Source organism: Daphnia pulicaria, chromosome 4 (assembly GCF_021234035.1).
Source record: "Daphnia pulicaria isolate SC F1-1A chromosome 4, SC_F0-13Bv2, whole genome shotgun sequence".
Lineage (NCBI taxonomy): Eukaryota > Metazoa > Arthropoda > Branchiopoda > Diplostraca > Daphniidae > Daphnia > Daphnia pulicaria.
In genome coordinates, this window is record NC_060916.1 from 15,633,453 (window position 1) to 15,656,683 (window position 23,231).

At 42.7% G+C, this 23,231-nt stretch overlaps 4 protein-coding genes across 4 annotated transcripts; 1 reads left to right on the top strand and 3 right to left on the bottom strand.

Annotated features, from left to right (window-relative positions):
* Positions 1-535: 535 nt before the first annotated feature.
* On the top strand, positions 536-1,878 carry LOC124338277 (ribonuclease Oy-like). Its single transcript, XM_046792398.1, has 5 exons — positions 536-690; positions 760-924; positions 991-1,222; positions 1,289-1,432; positions 1,495-1,878. The coding sequence occupies exons 1-5, from the start codon at positions 605-607 to the stop codon at positions 1,723-1,725; spliced, it is 858 nt and encodes a 285-aa protein (XP_046648354.1). The 5' UTR covers positions 536-604; the 3' UTR covers positions 1,726-1,878.
* Positions 1,879-4,564: 2,686 nt separating this feature from the next.
* LOC124338301 (pre-mRNA-splicing factor 38B-like) lies at positions 4,565-6,725 on the bottom strand. Its single transcript, XM_046792437.1, has 7 exons — positions 6,635-6,725; positions 6,239-6,419; positions 6,056-6,180; positions 5,839-5,990; positions 5,724-5,784; positions 5,212-5,331; positions 4,565-5,142 (listed from the first exon to the last, which is right to left on the bottom strand). The coding sequence occupies exons 2-7, from the start codon at positions 6,411-6,413 to the stop codon at positions 4,765-4,767; spliced, it is 1,011 nt and encodes a 336-aa protein (XP_046648393.1). The 5' UTR covers positions 6,414-6,419; positions 6,635-6,725; the 3' UTR covers positions 4,565-4,764.
* Positions 6,726-7,106: 381 nt separating this feature from the next.
* On the bottom strand, positions 7,107-9,257 carry LOC124338309. The gene is made up of 2 exons (XM_046792446.1): positions 8,221-9,257; positions 7,107-8,151 (listed from the first exon to the last, which is right to left on the bottom strand). The coding sequence occupies exon 1, from the start codon at positions 9,213-9,215 to the stop codon at positions 8,286-8,288; it is 930 nt and encodes a 309-aa protein (XP_046648402.1). The 5' UTR covers positions 9,216-9,257; the 3' UTR covers positions 7,107-8,151; positions 8,221-8,285.
* A 31-nt stretch (positions 9,258-9,288) lies between these two features.
* Positions 9,289-23,207, bottom strand: LOC124337788. Its single transcript, XM_046791809.1, has 12 exons — positions 23,053-23,207; positions 22,862-22,936; positions 21,998-22,102; positions 18,342-21,748; positions 17,264-18,281; positions 17,114-17,194; positions 16,397-17,043; positions 15,810-16,335; positions 13,702-15,747; positions 11,767-13,631; positions 9,499-11,696; positions 9,289-9,403 (listed from the first exon to the last, which is right to left on the bottom strand). The coding sequence occupies exons 3-12, from the start codon at positions 22,020-22,022 to the stop codon at positions 9,289-9,291; spliced, it is 11,928 nt and encodes a 3,975-aa protein (XP_046647765.1). The 5' UTR covers positions 22,023-22,102; positions 22,862-22,936; positions 23,053-23,207.
* Between the last annotated feature and the right edge of the window lie 24 nt (positions 23,208-23,231).

Sequence of the window (23,231 nt, forward strand, 5' to 3'; positions counted from 1 at the left end):
GATCTGTTAGAAACGAAAAGTCAACGCTTAAAGAGTACGAGGGTTCGAATGACAATTTGGATTTTGATCTTAGATGTTGGAGCGCATCAGCTGTTAAATCCGTAAATGGGTTAGGTTAGCTTTTTGACTGATACAAATAAAAAAGAATAGAATGCTCCACATTTAATAGCCAAATAGTCGAAATAATGTCGCAAATATGAAATGGAGCTGTCCGTCTGCTGCTAGATATCTAATGGAACTGGTGCAAGTATACCCTACCCCAAGTGTCAAAGCCCCTTCCCCCCACGCCCAAAGAAAAATTTTATAACAAAAAAAGAAACGAAATTCTGGGACGTTTACGATGAACTCAATTATAAATGACGTAACCCTACATCGTATAACACTGACTCTGGTATTTGTTTCACAACAACACGATCCTGATCAAATGACCCATTCCCCATTGAACCCACTCCAACAGACGCATGAGCATCACGTGACACCCTGTGATTGGTTGCGGCTTTCTGCCAACGGCGCTGAAATAAAAATAAAGCAAAATCGGGGTACGCATCGAATAAAGAAGGGGCATAGTCGTAGTACAAGACACAGTGGACATTTCGCCTTTGTCATGACTTCAGCTGTCAAACTCGATTTGTACAAATGGCTCTTAGCGATTTGGATGTTTGCTGTGTTACAACTACCAGTGGACGCCAGGTAGTTTCTTAATCATTAATATAAATTGACTTGGATTTGTTTTCTTACCGAAATTGTGTGGTCCCGCAGGTTGATGTTTGATGTCGTCCGAACTGATGTCTCTTTGGCTGATTGGGATTCACTCATCTTCACCGTCCACTGGCCTGTAACGACTTGCCTCATCTGGAAAGAAGGAAAGCCGGCCCATACCTGCATTCTGCCAGAGAACCATGTCTGGACCATTCATGGCATCTGGTAAAGAAATTCTCATTAATTTAAAGCAAACAATTTTGACACTGAAATTTCTCTTTTACCTTGCAGGCCAAATGAAGAGGGAAAGGAAGGACCTTTCTTTTGTAACCGAACTTGGGTCTTTGATCCTGATAGGATCGGCACTCTTCGTCCTCAGTTGCTCAGAGTTTGGCCCAACATTCACGGAAACGACACCGACGATTCTTTGTGGAAACACGAGTGGGAGAAGCACGGCACCTGTGCTGCCCTTGATCCCAAATTTGGTTCAGAGGAACTCTATTTCAATCAGGGAATTCAATGGGTTAGTTGGAAAATTACTTAAAAGAAATCAAGGTTAACATAATTATTTAAATAATGATACTTACAGGTGAAGAATTACCATATAACTAAGATACTGTCACAGAAACTGGTTGTTCCATCCATGTCAACTCGGTACAATGTAACAGTGATCCACAATGTGCTTCAAGAAGCTTTAGGAGCTGTTCCAACGATTGGCTGTGAATTTGACAAAGTAAAACCAATTTTAATCTTATAACATCACTGGCCATAACATGGAAACTTTTCTAAATATAGGATACTGGAAATGTTTACCTGTCAGAGATTAGGCTGTGCTTTCAACGAGATCTAACTTTGGTAGACTGCAAACATAGTCAGAGATTGACAGGCTTGCAGAGTGTTACAAACTGCCCCATCAACAAAATGATAATGTACCCCGGCAAAGCATCATTCACCAAATCCAGCAGGCAACACAAACGAATGTTTCACAATAAGAGGAGAAATAACTTGAAGCATGTTTATCCATGAAATGTTCTTTCATCTTCTTTGTTCTTTGCCCAGCATAGCCGTGCAACTATTTCAGAACTATAAGTCTTCCCTGTTAGTTTTGTATCATGTCTCAAGTAAATTGCTCACTTTGTCAAAATTGGGTCTCCAAAATAGAAAAATTCATGTTTCTGATTTTCAGACAATTGCGTCTTTAAGCACATTACGAGATTCTTTTGGATTCGTCTTTGTCAGAGAAGATGTTGAAAGATAAAAAGATCAATAGTTTCTTTACGATATTATTATTTTACATGTGCATGTTTTCTAATGTGATGTGTCCATGGGAAAAAGTGAAAAAACCGGGAAAAACAGAAATTCGAAGAAAATAGGTCTAGTTTGTTGTTGCCACAAGCTTTAATGAGTGACTCCTAGATGGCGGCATGGCGCGGAATTCAAAATAACCGTTTTAAATGAGTAACCAACTTTTTTTTTTTAAATTTAACTTTTAAATTTTAATTAATTATTATTTCACCACAAAAAAGAATTAAAATGTGTTGCTCATCCGCTTTCTTCACGTCAATAAATCGTCAACCTTGCATAATTCACACCACCACCCCCATCAGCTCTGGATAATATTTCGTTTGAGGTTTCCGGACCGACAATTTATTGTGGCTGAATAACCTTGCCTCAATTCCTGTTGCATCCCCTATAAATACTGCATGCTCCGATTATGATGTAGCCCAATTAAAAGAAAAATTATTCAACAAAATGTCGATGCTAAAGGTTGTCTGTCTCTGTCTAGTCGTCTTGGCTGTTTGTGGCCCCATCGCACTCGCAGGTATTTCTTTACATTTGTTTCAGGTGACTGACGATGATTTGATTGATAATTGTTTCCGTATCAGGACCTGTTGAGAAACGATCAGCATATGATTATGTCGATGACTCTGATCTAGTAGCCAAAACACCAAGGCCCAGCAATGCCAATAAAGATGGAAATCAAAGGTTCTTTGGAGGGGCTTACAAAGCTGGTTACGGGGCATTCAGAGGCTAAAACCTCAAGTTCAAATTCATTAACGTTTTTCTAATCCAATTCCTGTAAGCGTACACGATTCCATATTCGAACATAACCGATAATTGCTTCCACAGATAATTCTGAACAGTTAAAACAAATAAAATTCAAATTAAACCTTGAAATTATCTCTTTGGATTTTTTATTGTTACTACAGATGACAAATCTTCTCTCTCTATGGTTTTGTTTAATTCAGGTCATTTGATTCCGACAAATCAAAGGAAACCAAAATTAGTTACCCCAACTAAATTGATTTTGTAACACAGCGCGCTCAATAAGGTACGGTTGGTAAGGATCAGTCTAATCCATCTAGAACACCTGCAAGAAAGAAAAGGTTAAAAGAAATCATGATTTGCTTTTAGAGGATTAAACATCACTCATATTATGGATTTGGAGATCAGGAATAACATGTAGGTTAATTAACTGCTGTAGAGTCATCTAAGCATTGCTGGACTTGGTTATTCAGCGCCAACATCCTCAGTTATCCGGATGGTTTCTGTAGATCAAACATATTATTTACATTTTTCTATCTTTTCGTAATTTGATTTTCATACTTGTAAAAAGTAGGTGGTAGTTTCTGAAATAAGACTTCCTTAAATACGAATGACGTGTGTTGGGTACTGCATCATCGAAAATGCTTCAAACGTTTCAACTTTTGATAACATCAATAATTATCTCTCCGCAAATGTCATAAGAAGATGCTAACATTTGAAATCTTCAAATAAAAAGGCGGCAATGGAGAATTGAGTTTCCAAGTTGTCACTAGATGGCATGACTCCGTACATTACGTCATCCTCACACTTTATTAGTGTTTTTCTCGTTACTTCTAATAATACATAAATTAGTAAATATAACATGTCCTAAAACTTTCCAAATATGGTCTTCAATTATGTTTAGCGTTCACGTTCAAAATTAAGTCCTACTTGGTAAACCCTAATTTAAATGGCATTGCATTGTGAAGGCCTATTCATAGATAATTCTAACTGCGTAGCTGATAAGATTTTCCGGTAAAAACAAAAATAAGAAAAAAGAAGGCTAAGGGCGATGCGCGCGCTCAAACGTGCCGTGCGGGAGTGCCGTCCACACAACGCTCTGATTGGCCGGTTCCCCCTAATCGTTCCCCTGTGATTGGTCCGTTGCGGATGACGGTGTGAGCACGCTCTAAGAATCTTTTAACACGGCACGCCAAAGTCCGACCTATAAAGAACCGACCCGCTGCAACTCCCTCAACAACCAACCCACAGTTCCAACTTGTCTACTGCAGCTGATAAAAACTACCCAACGGAATCAACATGACTAAAGATTGTTGCCAAGGTAACCACACCACCATTTTGTCTTTTTCTCTTTTGAATTGTTTGTTCCTTTATCTCTTTTTGTGAAATGAAAATGGACTGAATTATTGACAAACTTGTAAACGAATAGGCAAATGCTCGTGTGGAGACAACTGCAAATGCGGACCCAACTGCGCTCAATGCCCAGCTGCCGCAACCTGCGCATGCGCTACTGGTGGTGGTAAGATTATTTTTCAAAGCTTTCCTTACTTGATTGCGTCACTTGTCTAACCCATACGTCCGGGTTTGTTACTTAGAATGTAAATGCAGCGGCAACTGCCAATGCAGTACCAGCTGCCCGTGCAAATCGGCCTGCTGCAAGTAAACGACTACACCTCACGTCCCTCGCAATATTTCAACTCTAAAAAACCTGTAATCATAAAATCATTATCCAAGCGGTTTCGAAATAAACATTTTTAAATTCTATATACTCTAATTATCTACTTAGCCTAACGGCAATCAATCACCAGTTGAGCACACATTTTGATTATCGAAAAAGACTGTAATTCCATGACGATGAATGTGAACAGTGAAGGGTTATCGAACCATTACAAAAACTGTAGGATCCGTGTCAAAACTAAAAAAGGAAGAAAAAACAAAAAAAAAAGGTTGAAACGCAAAAAATTACAGCAAAAATTAAGGAAATGAAGCAAAGTTTAGTTGTTTGTTTTTTTGAAGTTTTTAGCGCCGATCGTCACGTCGTCTTCGTTGATCTCGATCTCGGCTTCGACTTCGATGTCGGCTCGATGATTTCTGCTTCTTGCTGTCTCTGTCCGAGCCACGATCGCGATCTCGGCGCTCCCGATCACGATCACGACTTGAGCGATACCTGCTATCTCGATCTCTTTCTCGACTGCGATCACGAATTCTTTCCCTTTCCCGTGATCTCGAGCGTGAACGCACGTTATCCCTTCGAGGTGGAGGCGAACGGGAGGGACGTTCTTCACGGCGCCAATCACGTTGATCCCTGCCCGTTGCGGCAGGAAGTTCTGGTTGTTGGGCAACTCTCTGCTGTTGGACGGGAGGAAAACTTTTGGCCAATTCACGATCGATGTTAATCTAATGAGACAAACAAAGAATGAATCTAACATCAGAAAATAATAAGAAGAGAATAAATTAAATTAGTACCTGAATAGGCACGGGAATTCGAGGAAAGAGGCTATCATACCAGTCCAGTTTTGTGAGCAATTGACGGACCATCGTTCCTATAGTCATTGGATGACCACCGCCCGCTTTCGGATCGATTTCCTGTTGGGAAAAGAGCACAAAATAGAACAGAAATTTCATTAATTTGGTGGTTCTTTGAGAGTTGAAAGTGGCAGACACATTAAAAGATACAGCAACAACAAAAAACCACTGAAACTGGTTGTTCTGTTTGGGTATTTTTACTTGTCAATTTGGTCAATTAGCGGGTGTGAGAGAGACTGAGAGATCCGCGTATCATACGACAACCTTCTGAAGAAGAACAACAAGATCAGTTGCATTCGAACGGTTATTGGCCATTGGTTACAACTGAGAGATAAATAAATTTGCAAACTCACCAACTTGGACTCTTTAGGCAAAATCGTGAGAAACCCGTACCCTCATCGGAACAAAAGCTAAACACACTTGAAAATTGATTTGAAACCTGATATGCTTACCTCTTCATCTTCCAAATAAGGCTGAAACCAACCAAAGAGATCAGCAGGAGGTTGCGTGTACCTAAGAATCAGCAATGAGGATATTTTCCCTTAATGGCCACACTAACAAGAATACCTGATGTGCATGAAACCCAATCCCCGAATGTAAGGAGAGTCACAGTGAGTGATCAATCCTATAAGTTGCTTCCTTGTTAACTTTAAAGTAAAAAGCTTGTACAACAGGCAATAAGGTGTAGAAACAATTCCACCAGCACCAACTCCACGAACCTACACCAATGTTGTTGAATTACTGAACTAGAATGAAAAAATCGCACTAGAATGTATTTACTTACCCCACCACACATTCCAGTTTGCCCAGAGGTTTTTCTACTACCTTTCTCCCATGGCTCTAAATGTTGAACTTTGTAGTAAATTTCGTCAACCACTTCATGGTATGTCTTCAATTCAGATAGGTTTGCTAGAAAATATTTGTGATTAATCAGGAGTTGACAGACTAATTTTTAGAAGGAACATACTTTTGAAGTAGTGTGACGTTTGAATGTTTGTTAGGATGAGGGGGTTCAAATTCATAGTCCTTTCATTCCCCCATATCGGCAATGTGTTGGACCGTCTCTCATGTCCTGGAAAATGAGGTACTCCTCTTGGATGGACGTATTCCGAATCAGATTCTTCGTCATTACTTGACGCCATATCGCACTAAAATTGAAAACAAAAAGTTTTGAAATGAAAGTACAAGCATATAACAAGCCAGAAGAATAAAAGCCCGGGAAGAGCGAGAACAGTTCGAAGCCTTAGGCCTTGGATCCGCCTCCAAACACAATCTTATATTTTTCCACTGGATTTAGTAAAGTTTTCTCAATATTTAGTAATAAACAAAAAAATTATTTTATTCGGGTAGAAATATTACGAACCTTTCAAAATAACAGTTTGATATCAGTCTCAAAGGGAGCAGTCGGCGAGAAATTTCACGAATAAAAACGAACATGTACGATTTCCAGTAAACAGCAACCCCTTCTACACTGGTGACTGGTGTTCAATTCAAATTTTCATAGTGATTTTCTGATTTTAGGCATATAAAAAAATTAAACAAATTTCTTATAAAACTACATTTATAACAATATCATTCATTAAATTCTTTTTTGGTAGTCAGTTGAAAATCAGAAAATCAAGTTTCAAAATTTCAACGCAGCTAGGCTAGCAGACGACTATTGTTGATTGTGTATGAAATTTCGAAACTGTAAAGTTTCCGAAGGAAAAATAAAAATGAGAAAAATCAGCTTTCCTTTTGTTTGAACTTATATACACAAGATATTCAGGATTTGGTAACCATCAATAACTATGTACTGTAAAATTAATAAATATCGTTTTAAACTCATCACCAATTCGTTAACTTTTATTTGACAGATTGACAACATGACAAATCTCGTCACTAAAGGTCGGTGGCTTTCCTAAAAACTAAGCTCCCCCTTTAACCTTTTTAAAACTTATTCAGCAAGCTCATTAAATTCTGATGAGGTTGGTTGGTTACATAAAAGTAGTAAAACATTTTAATGCAACACTTTAATGATTTTTTGGTGCCGGAGAGAAATAAAAAGTTACAGAGAAAAGGGTCAAACTTGCAGCACTGAATAACATTGGCGTGGTTCACTAAATGAATAATTGAGAAGATCCAGATTTTTTTTAGTTGAAGCTAAAGTAGGTACATGACTGTCATGGGCATCTGAACTCAATCCATTCAGGACTAGATTCCATCACTTGAATATGCCACAAGGCTTGTTGGATGGTATCAACAAAATATTCTTCCATATAGCAAATTGTTGGTAATTGAATTCATGATAACTTGTAAGATATTTTAAAGGCAAATTTGGTTGATTGTGTGGCTATATAATTCTCCTCTCTACTCATATGTGCTGTATGTGAAGTAAAAGAAGAAGTGGTTATAGAGGTACATTTAGACTTGAACACAAGATAAGTAAAACCATTTCCCATTTCTACAGTTATATTGTGTTGGTCATTTAAGACGCCCTTATATAAATATGTACATTATTAAATCAAGGTTTGTTTGAATAGTAAAAGTTGAAAAGAAAGAACTAACAGGGAGGAGTTAAAGCAAACAAGTATCTTTTGGAAAACTAGAAACTGAAGGAGGGTTTAGATTAAGAGAAAGAAAGTCAGTTTTTCATAATATAGGCTATTGGCTAGACGGTATGTGAAGAGTAACACAAAGTAAAAATTAGGGTTAGTTAATGAAAGGTTACTAAAAAAAGTTTTGTTTTTAATAGAAGTAGAAGAATAACTGTTGCTCAACGCACTAAAAAAAAAAGAACACAAAAAACAAGTTGCGATCCTTCACAGTCACCCAGAGATGTAAGGAAATTGTCAGCTGAGATGGAATTTATGATCCACAGGCAGAGTTTAGCGCGGCAACCTAAAACGAAAGTATAAGGAATATTTCATATTTTGTTAAATCTGAACTGCTTAGCCACCAAGATGTTACCTCCACGTTAGTTTTCCATGTGCGTTTTATTGGTCGTGATATCAGTCTTCTTTACTATAGTTATTTTATTTTTGATTACCCCCCTGGGGTCCATTCCAGTTGGAAACGAAGCCTCTGTTGTACTGGTTTGGCAGATGATTCGGTGAGTACTTGTTATCCTTGGTTTTCCAACGACCCAAATTTGTTGTTTCGTACTCCAGTGTCTCGCTAGTATGTTTCCTATGAAGTCTGTAGTGATTTTTGATCTTCCTGGTGATAGCTTCAGGCGACCCATATTCTTGATTATCCTCGTAAAACTTGTCAACACTCTCGCCGTGTTCTCTTTCGACATAGATATTGCCCTCGCGTGTTACTTTAGAAATTTTCCAGAATTCTTCGACAACCTCAGAATCGTGCGATTGATGGTGGTTGTATACATCTTCCTGTTGGATACCTGGAAAATCTGTTCTTATCTTCTCTAAATTAGATTTCGTGTCACGCTCCTGTTGTCTCTCCGTTTTCTTTTTAATAACGTCTGTTGAAATTGGCACATTAGGAAGTGTTGTTTTCCCATCGATCATCCTGGAATTTGAATTGAACGGTTTGTAGCTCTGGTTGACTCCCAGTTTGTTCATATATCGAACTCGGTCGTTTCCTTTGGCGTGATTCTTTAATTTGTGAATAGTTTGATCAACCGTTTGATCACCCTGAGCCTTTGAAAGTGCGCCGAAGAAGCAGCGGCCAGGCGGTTCCATAGGATCCGGCACATATTCACGAATCTCTTCATCGGGCATTGTGATACGGAATTGCGTGCTCCCGTCCTTATTATGCGTGCAAGTCATTTTGACGACGGGCTTTTGAGAATAAGGATTGCCATCAGGATAGTAGGTGACGGTGTTGGCACCTTGAGTTCCTTGCGAGTACTGGCCGGTTTCATCTTCAAACTCGAGCACCCAACCGTTTGCGTCTGCCGAGTTCTGCATTTCGATCGGTCCGGCTGATTTGCCCTTGTCCATTTCATCGATCCATTGATCCTCGAGAGGTATTTCGTCGCTTGGCGAACTGGTAAAACTTTGATCTCTTAGGTTTCTAGCTCCTTCTGGTAACAGGGAAGTGGAATATTTTTGGACGAGTTTGGAGCCGATACTCGAAACGAATTTCTCGACTTTGAGTTGTATTAAGGGGTGGAGCCAGGCCGATTGGACTGTATCAAGAGTTGTCTTTATTATCGACGTTAGAATATAGTTTTGTGTTTCAGCAGCAAATGTTTCGAATCGTTCTGCCTCTTCTGGTGATAACCCGCCACCACTTTCGCCAGTCGTGAGCAATCGTTGCTGTTCCTGCTGACTTTTTATCCTCAATGCCCTCAGTTCATCCTGCAGGGCGGCATTCAAATCGCCGACGTACGTCATTCCATGTGTGGCCAATTTCGTGACCGTCTGGCAAGTGGTGGCGAACTTTTCAACTTTTTGAGTCACTTCGATCGCCTTTTGTCCATAATCGATGATAGTCTGGCTCACTTTGATGACCTTTTCAACAACCTGGGAGTTTCCAATTGACGCGTGTGGCCGGTACTCGCTGACGTAGCTGCTCTGCAAGTTGGACAGGCCGGCCGTCGAATCGCTGAAGATTCGCTTCATGCGACTGGTGACGGATGAGACGTTCGTGCAAAGTTCAGTGAACCAATCACCGTTGTTCAGTTGATTCTTGGCTCGATCCAGCACTTGTCGAATCATTTGGCTGGCTTCGCTTGCGCTCTTGCCGCTTTTGACAATGGCAATCATCAAGGATTTCATGGAACCTTTGAGCTGAGCGAAAGCTGGCCGAAATATCGGGTTGTTTAACAAGAACGATTTGATGCGCTCCAGCACCTGTTCCATGATGAACTTGTTGAGCCACGTGAGGAAGCGACTGACACCCAGGCCGATGATGGACGACGAAATGATGTTGGAGTACTGTAACCTTAAATAACTGCGGGCCTCAAACCATTCAATGAGTGTTACACCGAATTGAACTATCATTTTGTTCGCTTGTTTTAAATTGCCGCCGCACGCCTTGACAAGCCGGGCTGCTCCTAATCCCATCGTGACGGCAGTCAGCGCCAAACTTTTGCCCTTGTCCACGAGGTAGGATTTCAAAGAGAAGGATCCCGGTGACTGGAGACACTGGAAGGCAAACATCAAGTCGTTGATGCCCTCGTCAACGAGGCCCTCACGGTAGAAAGGAAAATCTATAGCGCCGTACAATTGGGCGACTCCAATGAGGGCGACGGCGCCTACCCGCCAATCCCATCGTGACACGTGCTCATCCACCTTGAGAACGCGATCCAAGTGCTGATTGTTGAACTGGTGAACCTCGTCGGTGGGACTCGATGGGTCGTCGCCGGGTGACGGGAGGGCGGCGTGCAGCGAACAGAACGAGGACTTGACTTGGGCCAATGTTTTCAACTGGCCGAGGTGAATGTCGATGGCTTGCATGAGCTCTGTCGACAGTTTTTCCTCCATCTCGTTCAAAGCATTAGCTTTTTTACTTTGTCTGGTATTGCTATTGAAACCGCTTGAAAGAGTCGAAGCCTGATTAGCAACAGAAACAACAAGGGGTGTCACGATCGGTGGGATCAATCCCTTAATGCTTTGTTCCAAAGTGCTTATCGCCTTTACGTCTTCTTTCTTCTCTTTCACTTTTTCATCTGTGTCGTAAAAGAGCTTAGTGAGCTGGTTCAATCCGTAGAGAGAATCGATACCACTTTTTATCTTATCCAAATCTTCTTTTATTTGTTCTCTGGATCGCTCAGTTCCGGCTGACGGAAATCGAATGGCAGGATCTTTGACCACGCCCACGTCGATGAGGTAATCGAGAAACTGTTTGGCCAATTGCTTTTTGCGCTCATCAAAAAGTGGCCGAAGAACGTACAGATTTCCGTCTTTTTCGACGATGGGAGAAGAGAACCAAGCGGCCACAACATCGGCGCAAGACGAGATGGCCACACCTTCTACCAGTTGGGCGTCAGGATCTTGGTCCATCGATGGAATCTGTTTTAGAAGTCGATGACGAAAGCATTTGTCCGCCTCTTGCAACACTTTTTTATCTTCCAACCAATTTTCCAGCTTCTTCAATTGGTCGTCGTCGTCGATACCGAGTGTGGAGGAAATGAGTGAAAAATCTTGGCCGTCGTGAAATTTCAACCAACCGGGCAAAATACGCCGGTAACTTTTGGGTATAATAACGTCGGGTATTTCTTCGACGTCCTGGTGAGCCTGAATCATTTTACCGCCACCAGCCAATTTACCATCGTCGATGTAAACGGAGATTAAACTCGTCCAAAGTTTTGTTTCCGCTTGGCCGATCGCGTCCTCGAAATCCGACAATTTGCAATTTCTCTTTTTCACAAGATCCGACAGAGGCTCACGGCAGTGGGCGACAAACGGCGGCCAATCGAATGAACTTTTCTCAGCTTTTTTTGAATAGCGAAGTGGCTTCATAAAATCGCATTGTCCCTAAATATTGACAACCATTTCATCATTCTATTAATAAAAATCAATTCGATATTCATATTATAGCACTTACGAGTAATTCGATGACTTGATCGATGTGTTGGTTGTTCTCGGTGGGTAAGAAGTTAGCCAAGGCCCTTTTCAATGGCACGCCGAGCAGGTTGTCGATTTTGGACGAGTGAATCCGCCACAAACGGATTTGATTGTTGATTTGTTCCTCGAACCGCTTGTGACAGAGGGCCGATCCGCGTTCCATTTGTCTGTTCAAACATTGATCGACTTGTTGGTGGAGACTGGCGAGCACTTGGACTCGATCGTCAATCAGTTGGCGCGCTCTTTTACAATAGCCTTTTGCCTCTTTTTTCTTTTTGAAATTGGCGCTGTCGGCCAGGACGAGGCGGGCGCGATCAAGCAGGGCGTTTTCGCACCAATTGGGTTCCATACTCGCCACTCTACAGTAACACTCGACCGCTTTGTCCGGGAGCGATGATTCCTCGTTGTGACGGGCGAACATCATCAATTCGCTCGGACTGGACACGATGGACTCGACGTCCGACGATTGGACCGAATTGGTTAGAAGCTTGAAATTGCCTTTTAGTTTAGCCATAACCTTCGGATCGTGATGGGCCTTCTCGATGAGGCCGGAATTTTCGTCGAGCCACAACGCCCAGCGATTGTTCAAACAACTCCTCTTTATCTTTCTATGCTGTTGTTGTAGATGCAAGTGCGACTTGGTCTCTCCCAATGGAGCGACGCATTTCTTGTAGAATTCGTGGAAGAGTTTCTCTTCCAGTTGGATCTTTGGCAGAGATTCTTGTCGGATGTTGTCCAATCGGAGCCGTTCGTAGTCGTCGCGCTTTGATTTCAACTCAAGCATCCGGCCGTAAGGGTCGCCATGATTCTCATCCTTCACCGATTCGATGACCAACTGGAAACTTCCGGGTTGGCCAGCACGGGCTGTTCGTCCTTCGGCTTGGGCTTCGACGCGGGCATTGGGTGGAACAAATCCGATTATCAGATGCAGACCGCCGTTGTCCACGAGACTTTGGCTTGGTTTCAAATCCGTTCCCCGACCAGCCAAATTGGTGGCGATAATCACCTGACCGGGAAGAATTTCTTGGTGATTTTTGAAGGACTCGTCGAATGAGCTGACGTACTTGATGACTTGAATTTGGGCGCTTGTTATAGTCGTTTTAAGGCGTTCGTAAATCAATTCGGCCGATTCAATGTTCTCGCAAACGACGAGCACGGCCCGCTGTTGATTTGGATTGGACGTCGTCGAAGCGATGCTTACAACCACTTTCTGCATTTGATCCACCCAAGCTTGGCGACTGTTGGCGATTACCGGCTCGTGCTGGATGCAAAAGCGCTGCCGGAATCGCGGCAAACGGAAAAAATTTACGCCAAACACTTGGCGCAGCAGGTCGCACTCGGCCGTGGAACCGAGTGTGCCCGTCAGTCCGTACATGCGGCCCTCAAATTCGCTAAAGTAGCCAATGTTGGACATGAAAATGGCCTTCAACGAGATGGGCGTCCATTTCATGCCGTGTTTCAACTGCAAGAACTGCTGCAATCCGTCCGACCACTCACTTTGCGTTTGCTCCACTCCCGTCTCCTTGTCCATGATGACGATCCGCCGGCCTTGGCCATCACCACAATCGTCCACCTTGTAAGCGTCGTTGGGTTGGAGCAAATAACAAGCCCGGAAGGCGCTCCTGATCCACGTAGACAGGTGCTGCTCGGCGAATTTCTTCATTCCATTGGGAACGCAAGTTGGAATCATCGGCTCAATCAACTGGCGAATTTCATCGACAATGTCACTCGATTCGGCCAAACGGACGACGTCTGGAGCGTTGACTGTCGTCCAAATGTGGACAAAAAGACCCATAAGATCGTACATTTCGGGAATGTTGTGCGACAAGTACAGGACATTTTCACCTAAGTTTTAAATAATTCACAAATTATTTCATCGATGATCGCGAATCAATACTATCAATAAATAATTTACCTTTGTCGAGAGTCAACGAGTCCACCTCGTCGACGATAATGGCTCCTGGGTTGCGATTGCGGGTCACGTCCTTGTCCTCGAAGAAGCGCGTGAGGAGAATGTCACGCATGAAACTGCCCAGGTCGCCGTAGATGACGTCGTTGTTGTACCGCTCACGCCTGATATCGTCGTCGTTGGAACATTTCTGGTCGCAATTGTTGCTCACGCTCACGCCAAACGCTTGGAAGAGCCATCCGATTTCGGCAATGTTGGCTTCGGCCAGCACGGGAGAACTCGTGATGATGTTGACGTGCCGATCCTCTTCCCAGTGGCGCAGAACGTGGTAAATGGCCACCAGGGCAGAGATGAGCGTTTTGCCTTCGCCGGTCGAAATTTGTCCCATCCGTCGTGGCATCCGTCCGGCTTGCGGGTCATCGGAAGAAACGAAAGCGACGACTGCAATAAGTTGAACGTCCCTGGGCACGTAGCCCTTTTTATCGTAAACGACTCGACAAGCGACGGCCAGAAATTCGTCCACTTTCAATGTCTTGTCGCTCTTCTTGATTTGCTCAGGCCATTGTCTAACGTTGACATTCTTGGCTTCTTGGCGGATGAGTGTGATCCGTTGGGCCATTTCGCTGCTATTGCCGATGACTTTGCTCGACTCAGGATCTTGGCTCATGATGGTCAAAATGTCATCGACACTCAAATCGACTCGACTCGATTTACTCATTTCTGTTTTGATCATCTCTGAATCGGACAGTGAATTCCAAATCGATTGTTCCACAATCACCGAATTTTGTTGCAAACTTTTGTCGATCAAGTCAATCCATCGATCTTTCATCCAGGGGTATCGAAGCAAAGTATTCAGGATGTTTCTTAATTGAGTTTTATCATCGTCCGACTTTTCGTTTAGTTCCGGGTGGCGGTGAACGACCAAACGAAGAAACTGGTCGGTTCTTTCCTGCCCAAATTGGTCATCGAATACAGACTTCAGGCGAAGAGCAAGGTCGGGCGTCCAATCAACGGCCAGCTGGACGTAGCGTATCACTGACGGCCAATCGTTCAAAGAAGCGGTGGAGAAACGGCCCAATATGACGTCTTCGTGTAGCAGAGAATGAAGTTTAAGTGCCGTCAATTTTTTGGTCAACTCTTGAACGAGTGTCATCAACTGGTGTGGGTCGCCTGCCATTTCCTTCCGGATCTTGTGATGGAAAATGTGCAAAAAGGACGTTGGCGCTCCGGACGATGTCCACCATTGAACCAGTTGTTGGACAATATCGGAACTCTTCATTTTTATTCGGTCCTCACGACACTTCTCGATAAGTTGATCGAATAATTCCTTAATGGCGAAAATGGCGAGCATGTCGATCCACTGGTGAGGTCGGCTTCTAGTCGTGACGGATCGACACAAGTCGAGCGGAAATTCTTCAACATCTTTGAAGAATTTGGTTATCTGCTGGACGGACAATCCTTGTTCAATTTTGTACGATTTTAGTGAAGGAACGACGACGTCACGAATCCAATGGAGCCAATCACGCAGTTCGTCGCCTTGTTCATTCTTTGTCCGGATCAACCGATTAAACGATCGACAAAGTTGGGTGATGTGCTGCTTGTCTGCTAATAAAGCTCCCTGGCGGTACAGAGCGCCATCCTTGCTGGGCTTTGGCAAATAACGATCCATGTCCTGGACGGTAATGGACGGCTCGAAACAGCGCACAAACTCGGCTCGGATGCGCTCGATGGCCAATTTCTGCAACACGCCCAAGAAATAGGACGGATGTTGGTCGTCGACCAGCAGGAAACTCTCCACGGCCGCATTATCGTCGATCAACTTAATGTAGGATTTTTCTTCGTCGTTGAAAATGTCGTAACCGGCGATGGAAAACAATAACTGGGCGTCATTTAGGCTGAGATTCTTGTCCTGGAGCGACTTGACCAAAACTCGAATTCGTTCCGGCTCCCAGCAGCTTTCCAGGGATATCCATCGTTCGATGACAGCCTTTCGAGGTCCGCTCACCAGCATATTTGACAGGATACATAATTCATAAGGCGATGGTTTGAGTTCTTCAATAGTGAAAATTAGTTGAGATGATGTTCATTTATAAAACTTTGTTACTATAAATTACCTGGAAATAACAACAAGTCTTTTAAAAATCTATTAACAGTTTCTTCATCCCAGTAAAAGGAATCAGACTGCCCTAGTTGGATCAATGCCTTGAGGAGAAGTTGGCGGGTTTCCAGTTGATCCATCAGAAATTCGGTTTGGCTGTCCTGCTGTCGACTGCTGGAAACTTCCTTTTTTGACCGCACAAATCGGACGACATTAGTAAGGCGGCCAACAGTGTTTTCAAAGGTGAAGCACACAAGGGTCAAGTTCATCTTGTTCTTCGAACGCTTTTCGTGATCCGTTAACAACTTGGTCTCGTAGCAGGCTCTGCAATGGTCGATCAACACTTGCTGGATTCTCACCATCTCCTTCCAGTGGTTAACATTAACAGCAGGAGATGTGCCATTCATCTTCTTCGTGTCACTAATCAGGGATTCAAGTCCATCGAACCAACATTTCACTTCAGTCCAAGTAGCTCGTTTCCGGTCGTTGCTCAGTTGTCCTCCGACGAAATTGGCCAACGTCGTAATCAACCAAATTAGTTTCTAATGCAATAATTGAAAATAAGGTTAATGCTTTTACAACGAATCTGAACGTGCTACTTACCTCACTGATTTTCAGGTTTAAAAGGGCGCCAAAATATGAGTTCCAGCTGATTTTATCGGGTTTTGGAATGAAATTACATGCCGTCGAAATGTTAGTTACTACTTGGACACGTGAGGTTTTCCCGCTTTTCAGTTTGTTCCAGTTGAGAAACTGGCTGGAGGCAATCGTTGCTTCAATAACTTTAAACATGTCGATACCCGACCGAGAATCGGCCAAATAACCCACAAACGTTTGCAACCAGGAAAGCTCTTGATCGAACGTGTGCAACATGTGTCGACGACGTGCAGCAAGGCGGTCGTAGATTTTCCTGCTGCAGTCGTCCCCATTTGAAAACTTCCATTCGGCGGTTTCGACTAATTCTTCGACGGCAAAGTGTACCATAGATTCCGCCTCCCCATCAATGACTTTCCATCGGACCATTTCCTTTTTCCATTCTCTGATTTTAGTTGACGATACCACCCCGCTATTACTGGCCTTTTTCTGGTTCAAGTCGTCATTTGTCAGGTCCATTATCCATTGAACTGCTTTGATCACGTCCAGTAGCGATCGAACCGATTCGGCATCATCAAAAAACGACTTTGTCGTTCTCGAAATAATTTCAAACAAAATATCTGTCAAAGTGACGATGTTTGTGTTGGCGTTCATTTCTAAATTTAACAAAAGTAATTCATTTAATCATTCTGGTCATGTAATCCTCTGGCAAATGAACAGTATTACCTTTATTTGTGATGTTCAAAAATGTATTCGAATAGAGTTGGTTGATTCTTGGAGTAATAATTGTCGATTCTATTTCTTGGACTGTATAACAATAAAAACAAAGAATGAAACATCACTATATCACTCCTTAAAAAATTTATTAATACTCACTGGCTCCTTTGAGATCTTTTGCAATGAATTCGGTGCGTTTCTTAAGCGAAGACAGTTCTTGGAGTTGACGCCATTTTTCGACGGCATCCAGCGGTGGCAGACCCGTTGTGAAAAGCAAATATCGTTCAAGGGCCAACTCCAAAGAGTTTAAGCTTCGATCGTCGTCTTCGGGATTTCTGTCGGCGACCCTGTCACGAAAACGTTCCGTCTGTTGATGGCACTTACTCCAATGCGAGAAGAAATAGTTGCTCCAATTTTCAAGGAAGATCGACCGGAAGCACTGCCAATGGTAATTGTTGAATTCGTCGGTGACTGGGTGATCGGACGACTCGTTGAGCAAAATATCAGCGATTTTCACGATTTGTCTCGGTTCGAACGACGCGTCAGTAAGATAACTCAGACGGAAGTGCAATTCCAGCATCACTTTCTTCTTTTCAAATTTCTTTGAATCGGCAAGCAAGGACAAAATAATTTCCGCTTGGTCGTCACAATCACTTTGACTTGATACGAATAACTCGGCCGTTGACGCTTCAGCTTTTTCCGAGTTTTCTTTGATCCAATCCAAAAATTTCCTTTTTTCCACATCAGAACCCTGATTCCTTTCAAAAATTTCGAGTTTTTCCTTCACAGCACGGCTCAAATCCAATCGTTGGCCGAAAGAAAAACTGGTAAACGACGATACGCTTGCCGTCTTGAGTCGACGGATGGCTTTTTCAACATCGTCGTCAATTTTCCCACTTTTGGGGTCTTTGGTCCAATTCAGATTTTCAATGAGCGACTGGATTTGTGACCAAAGTGGTGCTATGAATCTCTCGTTGAACGCTCTTTCGACATACGCCATCATTTGCTGATCGCTATTTTTGCGAGCCCACTGGCCGATCGCGTCCATCTCGTCGACTTTCGGTTGAAAATGATCCACGACAAAAAATAATTTCCATCGCTTTTCGACGTTAATCTCAGACACGTTCCGGATTATTCCCAGCCGATCTCGAGCAAATTGTAGCAAGATATTGTTTTTCTAAAAAAAGGAAAATAATTCAAATTCTCTATGAAATTATAAAATATAAAATATAAATACCTTGTCACGACTCGAAATTGAACATTGAAATTGGTTCAAGAAAAAATAAACTCCCTTCAACCATTCATTTACATCATCCGATGAAGGAGCAGACCTGGTCCACTTCGACAGCGGTGAGCATTGCAGCCAAACTTCAGCGAAGAGACTGGCCCTTGATGTACCGAGTTCTTCATCATCATAAACTTCTAAAATTGTTTTCGATATGACGGAAAGTAGCCATTTGTCGAAAAAGAGGCCCAATCGAATGTCACTCTGCTGGGTCCAGTCAGAGTCAGAAGGGCGTGTAAGCAAATTAATGACATCTTCAAATTTGATAGGGTGCTGGTAGAATTCGTGCAATACACAAATGGTGTTCTTCGTTGCAGCTTCTCGGTCGCGGCCAGTCGATGCCAGATATTCCTCGAGATTTTTTATCAAATCCGTCGCCGGCGACTGGTCAGCAAGTGATATAATCAACCGAAGATTCGATCCGATAAATTTCAGAGAATCGGCCAATTTTAGCGGATCGCTCGACATTTCGTTGAAAATTTTCTCAATGGAATTCCATTCTTTTTCGTGGTCATCGAGACTCAAGTTGAGGACGAGCGATTGGACTGTCCGAAGAATTGGTAGCACATTCTTGTTGTTGTCGTCTTTGCTCATCATAAGGGAGCTGATCCAAGCATTGAGTTTAGCCAAGCATTGAATTGCCGCTGTTGGTTGATCTGAAACCGGATGAGCGGATCGAATATCTCTCCCAGGATCCGTTGTGACACTGCCGGAAGCACCAAGACCGACGAGATCATCGTTCAATTTCTGTTGTCTCGTTATCCTTTGGCTGACAACAGCTTGCTGAGTGATGCGTTGCTCTAATGTTTCTTGAATTTTCGATCGGACGCGCAGACCGATTTCGTCCAGCCGCTTGAGTTGTTGGTTCAGTACTTCCAGCGTTTCTTTGTGACGTGAAATGGTTTTCCGCTCTTCGATTATTCGGTTGATGGATTCCGCATCAGTTTCCGCCCATTCATCGCGACGTGTCGCCTCCAAATGCCGTTCTCGTTCGTCGCTTCCTGATTGATGAAAATTATCAAGTTGCGAAGCGACAACATCAGCAGTTGCATTGGAAGAGCGATCTCTCTGTTGCAGATGATCAGCCACGGGGATTTTGCCTTCGTTTCCGCGTTTGCCTTCCGCAGCTTCATACCTCATTGGAAAATTCTCTTCACGAATCTTGTATCCCAGCATTATTATATTCAAATTCAAAAGACAGACCTTTTCCAAATCGGTTCGGGAACCCTTGTGACGTCGCCACTGCCCCTTCAATGACCATGAATTGTCTGGCTTGAAATACAAAAACGCGTCCTGTCCATCTTTGCCGCCCGTTCCTCCCGGAGCACCACGACCCGGTTGGCCGTCCTTGCCATCCTGCCCGTCGGCACAGTCTCGTTCGATGAATTGAGATAAATCGGTGGGTCGATCATGATGTGATGATACAAAATACAGTTGTCCACCTCGTCCGCCTCGTCCGCCCTTGCCGCAGTTGCCTCCCGATCCACCATCTCCACCCCGTGATCCGGGCCAGCCTTCGCTTTCGTACAATCTGGTGCCGAAAAAATGCCAAGTAGATCCTTCTGCTTGCTCACTGGGGAATATTCCGTCAGCTCCGTCAGATCCTTTATGGCCGGGTTGGCCGTCGCCGCCGTTCTGGCCGTCAGCTCCTTTTCCACCGTGAGCCACAATTTTCAAACGACCGATGAAACTTTGACAGTCAATCTTGACGTTTCCGGCATCCTCACCATCTTGACCTGCTAGTCCATGGCTTCCGCTCGCGCCCGCTCCATTTCCGTCGGCTGCTTTTAGACTCTTGTGCTCTTTGCCATCACAACCCGACGTTGTTATGGTATGCTTCTCCACGCCGGATGAACAGAGGATGCGGATAAGCGGAGCCGACAGGGTCACGCTGATGCCGGGCACTTTCCAGTCGCAATCCACGTAGATGACTCGTTGCGCGTTGATGACAATTTTTTGGAGTCCGTCGAGTTGTACTGACGATGCAATTTTCTTCAGTACGATACTCGCTTCTCCTTGAATGGTTAAAATATGATTGCGTGTAATTCCATCGCTGATTTCTCGACCTACAAAGTTATTCAAAGCCGAGTGCAATTCTTTCAGCACTTTATTCTTATTCGACTGGTTTTTCACGTATTTCTCTAATGCGGCCCGCTTCTCTTTATTAGCAGACGATGGAGGATGTAATAGAGCGAAAACCTTGAGGGCTAATTGGGAAGCAATTTTTTCTTTGTAGATGTCGTGATTTTTGCGTTCGCAGGCCAAGTTGTAGTCGGGAACAAAGCCGGGATTATACAAATCTTGCAGCAATTGACTCAAAGCTAATTCCCCATCTGTTTCTTTTTTGGCTTTACGACCTTTGCCAATGTCCGCATGCAGCAAGCGTTCAATGTTCTCTTGAATTTTGTTTGTTTTGCTGTTAGTTTCTCGCCGATTCATCTCAATTTTCCTCCTTCTGTCGATAATGGCCTGCTCCGTTTGACGGGCCCAACAACGTGCCGTGACTTGCCAAAGTTGCTCACACCACGCCGAGGCGGAATCCTTGGAATCATCGTCCGGCCATTGGATGCAATGGTCCATGTCTAAAACCAAGTGGTCGAATTCGTCACCCATTTTCCATCTTGTATACTGTCGCTTAAAAGAATCAAACGTTATCCCAAGCGATTTGACTTCATCGTTCAATTGCAAGGATCGGGATTGTTCGTCGTCGGATGAATCGACAAATTCGCGTTCGAAGAAATGGTCGAGACAAATTTCGGCACGCAGCATCAGAAAATCCCAATAGGAAGCCGTGTCTTGATAAAAGTTTGACAGACAAGTTATGGCGTCGAAACATTTCTCATTTTTGTCGTACCATAAGTAATGTGTTGGATGAGGCGATGATGATGTTGCAGGATTTTCCGGTACATAAAAGGTTTGACGACTCAAATTTAACGAAGACTCGTAAAAACCGTAGCAGATGATTTCGGATTCGTAACTGTCGGGGTGCTGCTGAGCCCAAAAGAGCTGAAATTTCTTCAACACCTTGACGACCTCCTGGATGGTAATGGATTTTGACTGTTGATGACAATCGATTGTGGCTCGAAACTTGTTCCACGTCGATTCGTCAAGCCATTCGAAGCCTTTCATAACGGCTAGCGATGCATAGTCTAGGCTTTTGAGCCAATAACATGAAGAATAATGTTGGAGGAGACTCAGAACGAGTGACTCTTCGGTTGTCAAGCCGCCGATCTTGTGGTTTGACGTCAATCCGGCGCATTGCTTCTCTAAACATTCGCGTAGAGCGTCGGTATCTTTTTCTTTAATGTCGATTTCTATGCGGTGACGATTAAGTTCGAAACCCGCTTTTCCCTTGAATCCTAAAATAAAAATATCTTTATTATAATGGCAATGAATTACATACTTGCGGTAGAAAAAAATAGTACAATATTTCGCTAAATAAAGAATATGCAAGCAATAAATAAAAGGTGAATCTAAATGAATAAGTGAAGTTTAAAAAGTGTTGGCATTATTACAAAATGTCTATCAAGGCCCAGAATACGGTGGACAATCAAAATAAAAAAAATAAACATTAAGCAATCATTTCAAATTTAGGGCATTCGTATTACCTATAGGTTTACACTTGACGGCCATCTTGAGTTTTGCAACTAATAGATGTCAAAGGATTTGCTGATCTGCATTGTTCCACTTGTGTCCAATAACAGTTTATACGCCTGCTGTAATAGAAAAGTAAAAATTTTAAGCCGGTTCATACAGCTCCTAAAAAACTTACGAAATCTCGTATGAAAAACTAAAAAAACCGATAATGATAAGGGGGAAATCGACCCGTAGCAACTAACCACCAAAGTCAAATAATATGTCAAAAATACGATAAGATTAGCGATGAATTTCATCGATTCGACATCGACCGATGATATCAGCCAACTGTCCTACGTGTTTGCTTAGTACTAACAAAGAACGATTACATATTTTAAGTTATAAATTTTTTTTAAATATACGGTTGCTAGGACACATTCCTAGTGTTCTACTTGGCATATCCCGGAGAGAACTGCAGTTAGTGACAAAAAAAAACTTTCTATAGGGGGGGGGGGGGCACATATTGATACCTTATGCCTTTTGTTGGCGATATATCGTTAAACAAATAAAAGCAAAATGTTTCGACATATTCTTTTTAAAAGAGTGACCGCTACATTTTACATACGTATTTATATCACACCATTAACACACCGTATAAAAACTAATTTCAGTTAATGGCTGACTATTTCAGTAATAACATTGTTTCTAGTTATTTCGACTAAAAGAAATACAAAGCGCTCGATAAAACAGAAGATTCGTATCATCATTTTGCAAGGCAAACTATTTTTGTTCAGCGTTAAACAGGATGGGTTTGAAGGAAAAAAATACCTTCGCACATTTAAGAGATCATCATGATGAGAATTAAGAAGTAGACGAATTATACAAAATGTTCTTACCTTGTTCGGCAGCACCGCGTTACTTCCTCGTACAAAACTTCTGAAATGTACTCCTTTCAATCACTATTACCGAGACTATTACACGTCAGTATATCTATAAAAAAAATGTAGATGTGAATACATTTCAAATCGTACACACGATCAAGGTTTCCTTGACAGACAACTATTAAAATGTTTCACTAATTACATACCCAACTAAAACCATGAATGATCGAGAAGTAAAAATTGAAGCTAGCAGTTAGAAAGCTCAAACAAAAGTGGCAAAGTTGCCATCCTCAAAATTGAGTTTCACAAGATTGAACTTATCTTATCTCATCGATGCAATCTCTCGGTGGCAAAGGATCATAAAATTAGCCTGTTTTAAACGTGA